Consider the following 5,544-nt stretch of genomic DNA (forward strand, 5'->3'; position numbering starts at 1 on the left):
GGTGACGGTGGTGACGGTGACGGTGGTGGTGACAGTGGTGGTGGTGGTGATGGTGGAGGTGGTGGTGATGGTGGTGGCGGTGGTGGTGATGGTGGAGGTGGTGGTGATGGTGGTGGTGATGGTGGTGATGGTGGTGATGGTGGAGGTGGTGGTGACGGTGGTGATGGTGGTGACGGTGGTGACGGTGGTGACGGTGGTGACGGTGGTGGTGACGGTGGTGGTGACGGTGGTGGTGACGGTGGTGGTGGTGACAGTGGTGATGATGGTGATGGTGGTGGACATGAGGATGGTGGTGGCGATGGAGGCACCAATGAAGCAGGGGCCATGAACTATCAGCAGCCTCCGTAAGGCCCTGTGTCCTGTTGTTGTCTAACCTGACTGTTTGGGCCCCTGCAGCCCCTCTGCAGGCCCTCTACCTGGAGGTGGCCCCTGCCATTGGCATTGATCAGGACTTGAACCTCACAGCTGTGCTGCTGCCCCTGAACCCCAACCTCACTGTCTTCTACTGGTGGATCGGCCACAGTCTGCAGGTGTGTTGACCCAGGTTCCCCTTTCTACAGGGTCCTGTGTAGGGTTCAGAGTTGGGCCAGTGCTGCCTAAGTATCCAGGAGTGGAGACAGGGTAGGAAGTGCTCTCCATGCCTGGGGCTCCTCCTGATGCCACTGAGAGGCCCCACCCTAGGCTCGTCCTCCGGGGCCATCTGCCCAGTAGACACAGGATGGGTAGAAGCAGTGCTTCCCTATTCCTTGGAAAGGGATGGGACCAAGTGATTGACTTGAGTCAGGATGTGAGAGGGTCGCAGGAGGAGCAGGAAAGGTGTGTAACAGCATCTGCGGCCAGGACTCCTTTTCCAGTGGGGGTGGTCAGGCTTTGGGGCAGAGAATGACCCTGGCACGGCCAGGAGCTCTGAAGTCTTGCCCTGGGAGCCATGGATGGCTCCTGAGCAGGGGCCTGCCACTTGAGCAGAGTGCCTGCAGAGAGGACGATGCCACCATGCTCGCTGGGCCTTGAGACCCCACAGAGGGACACCTGACACTTTTTCAGCAAACAGCTGCCCCATGTCCCTGAGCAAAGACCCCTATAGCCACTGGGGGCCCCAACACAGAGGGCTGCGGGCTCAGGACACGTGTCCAGCAGCTGCTGGGCTGGCCTGAGCCCCACTCTGCCCGCAGCCCCTCCTCTCCCTGGACAACTCAGTGGCCACGCGGTTCGCGGTCCCAGGAGATGTACGTGTGACAGTGCAGGCAGCCTGTGGGAGCTCAGTGCTGCAGGACTCCAGGGTGGTCCGTGTGCTGGGTAAGTCCCCACCCCAGGGCACAGTGCAGCCAAGATGTCCTCGGCACCCCGGGTGGCGCTGGGCTGGGAGAGAGGAGCAAGGGCACAGTCACAATATGGCTTTGGCACCGTCTTCCTGATTCTCTGGGCTCAATTTCCCCAGCTGCATGTGAGAGACACAAACATGAATGAGGATGTGAGGCTGCCCGCAGTGAGACCCAGGCCTGGACCCTGGTCTGGGTGCCCGTGGCTGGTCTGGGGACTCACCAGCCATGCTGCGCATAGGAGAACTCCAATAGGCAGCAGCCAGCAGTCCGTGTGCACAGACAGCGTATGCCAGCAGGCTACCCGGCAGAGCCCTCCCGCTCCAGAGGGGCCACCATCGGTTGGTCCTCCCCACTGCTGAGCCAGTAGCTCACAGGGGTCATCGCCACCCTTGCTATAGGGCCCTGGGGCTCCTGGGGACTCTAGAGATCTCTGAGCCACAGAGCCTGGGAACCCAGGAGAAGATCAAGAGAAGACCTTTGCTCTAAGGGACTCTTAATCTGGTACAGGACCATTCACAGCCCAAGGCTCCCTCAGGAGAGGCACTGTATACGCCCTTGTGAGGGGAGGGCCGGCTCTCAGGACAGTGTGTACCACGCCACGCCTCCCTCCCAGGTCTCTGTCTCAGCCAGTCATTGTCGTTGTCAGAGTTGTGGTTGGTACGCAGCAGCCAGAGCGTGGCCCCCCTGGGGCAGCTGCACCACCGATGGCTCACGGGGAAGCCCCTGTTCTTCAGAGGCAGAAGCAGGGCACTCACTCTCTGGCCCGCTTCAGAAGGGTGGGACAGTGGCCAGGCTGACCGCGCTGACCGGCACCTCCGTCTCTGCTGTCCTCAGACCAGTTCCAGGTAGTGCCTCTGCGCTTCTCCCACGAGCTGGATGCCTTCAACCCCAACACGCCTGAGTGGAGGGAGGACGTGGGCCTGGTGGTCACCCGGCTGCTGTCCAAGGTGACCCTGGGCAGGACAGGGTCAGTGGGAGGGCAGGCTGAGGCTGGGCACCACCTCAAGGAGGTGGACAGGACGGCGGTGTCCACACCTACCTCAAGCGCTGGCTGAGGGCACCTGTCTGGGTCCAGTCCCCGCAGGGGGATCTTCATTCTCTGGTCAAGTTTCTCTTCTGAGCTGGATTCTCAGAGAGAGCTTCCAAATGTGGCTGCTGCTTAGAGGCTCCCAGGAAGCAGAAGAGGCCATCTGGGTGGGCGCAGGGCACCCCCAGCAAGAGGGTCACAGGCTGTGGGGCCATCTGGCCATTTTTTCCCTCATCCTGGGCTAGCAAAATTGTCCTGGGCATTGAAGGGTGAATAGGCAGCCTTCAGATGGCAGTGTGTGGGGCGGAGTTCACCAGGAGGCAGAGAGGCTACCGCAGCAGAGCCCTGGGGGTGTGGCCTAGAGGGGGGGGGGACAGCGGAGCCACGCAGGGGCTGGAATCAGAGGACACAGGAGGCAACGCAGGGTGCCATGATTCCAGGCCAGCAGTGCTGGTGAGGGGACAGGAATAGCACCCCACCTGACACGGGAGGAAAGGAGGTGTCCCCGGGCGCTGGCATGTGGCAGGAGACAGGGAGATGAAGGGGATCCAAGTGCTCTCCTCTGCAGGAGACTGCTGTCCCTGAGGAGCTGCTGGTGACCGTGGTGAAGCCAGGGCTGCCCACTGTGGCTGACCTGTATGTGCTGCTGCCCCCATCCAGGCCCACGAGGAAGAGGAGCCTCTCAAATGACAAGGTATATCCCATAGCCACCAGATGCCAGTCGTCCTGCAAGGCCACAGGCTGGAGACCCAGTAGCTAGTTGGGGTCACCTTGGGGTACATCCCATAAAGACCTTTTCCATGCCATGCCATAGTCCGATTCATGGCGCTGGCCTGTGCCTTGTGGCCCTGCCCTCTGGAGGTCATGTAGCCTCTAAGGTCACTGAGCAGAGGGGTAGATCACTTTAGGGATGCCCTTGCTTTTCCCTCCTACCTTATTGACTTGAGTTGGTCACATGACCTTAGCCTGGCTGCAAGGGATGCTGGGAAATACAGAGGTCCAGGAGACACTTGGCAGTAGGGACCCTGGACAGGGCAGCCTCCATGGAGATAGCAAGCATCTCACTACACAGGACAATTGCTGAGCAAGAACCCTTGGCAGGGATGAAGTCCTGCAGCGTGACGGGCATGGAAGGGGAACGCCAAGGTGAATCCCGTCCCTTTGCACCCACAGTAGCCACTAATGTCAAAAAGCAGACAGTGCAATGCCGATATTGGAAAGGAGGGATCAGACCCTCACACTCAAGGATGGGGACAGTGGGGGCAGAAAGCAGCCCTGCGCTGTCTCAGAGGGTTAAACCTGGAGGAGCCCGGTGGCCTGGCAACTCCACCTCCAGCTTATGCTCAAGAGGAATTATACACAGTCATGGTCCCACACGTGTGACCCAAACAGTGCACTGCCCAAGAAAGGAAGGACCCTGATGGCCATTGGCAGTTGAGTGTGAAGAGTGCAGCCCATCCGTGGAAGGAGCAAGCCCCTCCAGCTGGAGGAGTGACGCCCAGGTACACGTGATGAAGCGAGACCCACGCAAGGGATCTGATGGAGGGGCCAGCGCCTGGGCAGAGAATGCAGGCCTGGCACCCAGTGGATGCCACCCCTCAGCATGGACGTGGGGCAGAAGGAACGGCAAGAGCCACAGGGGTAGCACGAGGCCTGGGAACACCAATGGCAGCACTGTGCACAGCCATGGGAGAAGGGAGCTGAGAGCGCAATCCCACCCAGGACTAACTACCAAGACGACAGGCTTAACCCAGGGGGCTGAAGACCAGTGCCCAGAACAAAGACACCGAAACAAAAGCAGAAGGAGTCGTGGTGTGGCAGGTCGCTCCACCCGCGGCCATTGTCTGATTCCTGGCAGCCCTGGAGAGAGTCCAGTGGCATTCTTCACAGAAGTAGCAAAAGGTTTCATAAAAATCACAAAACCACAGATGACTCAGAGTAGCCAAAGATATCCTGAAGGAAAGGAACCCCACTGGGTACATCCCCCTACCTGACTTCAAACCACTGGCACGGTGACCAACCACAGGTGCCGGCAGGATGCAGGCCTGAGAAAGGGGACAGAAGTGACATGAATGCACAGAAGCAAACCCATGTTGAGGTCGGCTGACGGTCAGCATAGGCATGGAGAGCACCCAAGGGGGCGAGGTGTCTCTTCAGTGTGTGGTTTGGGGAAACAAAGTCCCTGTGTGGCAGCAGGAGCCGCCCTCCGCTCACACCATGCCCAGAAGCCAATGAACTGGACCAGGGCTCGGATGGGCTGGAAACTGCCAAGCTGCTGCGAGTGGGGAAGCGGGCGCAAAGTGCCGCTGGGGCTGGACCCAGAGCACAGCCTCAGAGCAGGCACCGGGAGGCGGGCTTCTCAAGCCAGAGGCATCCGCACAGCGGGACTGTGGGGTGACACAGCAGCCACGGGCTGGGAGGGGATCTTGGCGGCTGGACATCTGCGGAGGGGCGGCATCCAGATCCCACGGGGCGTGCACACAACTTAACAGCAAGAGAACAGGCAGCCTGGTGCAGAGGCAGGCACAGTGCCTGCGCAGCCGCTTCTCAGGGAAGAGACTGGGACCCAACAAATGCGGGGAAGTACAAATCAAAGCCATGGCAGGATGCCACCCTGCTGCTTGGTGGCCAGCATGAGTTGCCTGGGGGCCAGTGGGGTGTGGAGGAGGGGAGCGCTCTGGGGCATGGAGCTCAGGGACAGCAGTCTTGTTCCAGGCCGAGGTTACCCATTCACCCTGAGCAGGAAGTAGCTTGGGAAACCCAAGAGCTAGCCCAGGGAACCTCTTAGATGTCCCTGCAGAGGGGATCTCAGAGACAGCGCTGCCTAGCCCCCACCCTTTGCACACACTTGTGCAAATGGATGAGCCCTGAGGAGTCTGCCCCACAGTGGTGACCCAGGGGTCCCCGGGGGAGGGTTGGAGTAAGGAGGAGCCGTCAGGCTGGGCCCCCAGCTGTGCCCACTGCAGAACTCAAGGGCTCTGAGGTCCACTCAGTTCAGCGGAGGTGGCCAGTGACTTACTGCGTCACTCAGATACCAGGAGGTGTCTGGGGCCACCTCTGGCCATCGTGACTGCTACCTGTTCAGTGCCACACCCCGCCTGGGGCCCCACCCTGAGTCTCCTGCCTGCCTGCCTGCCTGCCTCCTCCTGGCCTTCTGTCCTGCCTGCCCGCCTCCTCCTGGCCTTCTGTCCTGCC

General features: G+C 60.6%; 1 protein-coding gene across 1 annotated transcript in view; it reads left to right on the forward strand.

Annotated features, from left to right (window-relative positions):
• Positions 1–5,544, forward strand: part of Sorcs2 (sortilin related VPS10 domain containing receptor 2) — a 350,334-nt gene that overhangs the window by 338,651 nt on the left and 6,139 nt on the right. Inside the window, exons 22-25 of the mRNA XM_023724073.1 lie at positions 397–530; positions 1,173–1,296; positions 2,157–2,269; positions 2,918–3,043. Of these exons, the coding sequence (XP_023579841.1) occupies positions 397–530; positions 1,173–1,296; positions 2,157–2,269; positions 2,918–3,043 (497 nt within the window). The remainder of the gene's footprint in view (positions 1–396; positions 531–1,172; positions 1,297–2,156; positions 2,270–2,917; positions 3,044–5,544) is intronic.

This window comes from Octodon degus, unplaced genomic scaffold (assembly GCF_000260255.1).
Source record: "Octodon degus isolate 3935 unplaced genomic scaffold, OctDeg1.0 scaffold00006, whole genome shotgun sequence".
NCBI classification, from domain to species: domain Eukaryota; kingdom Metazoa; phylum Chordata; class Mammalia; order Rodentia; family Octodontidae; genus Octodon; species Octodon degus.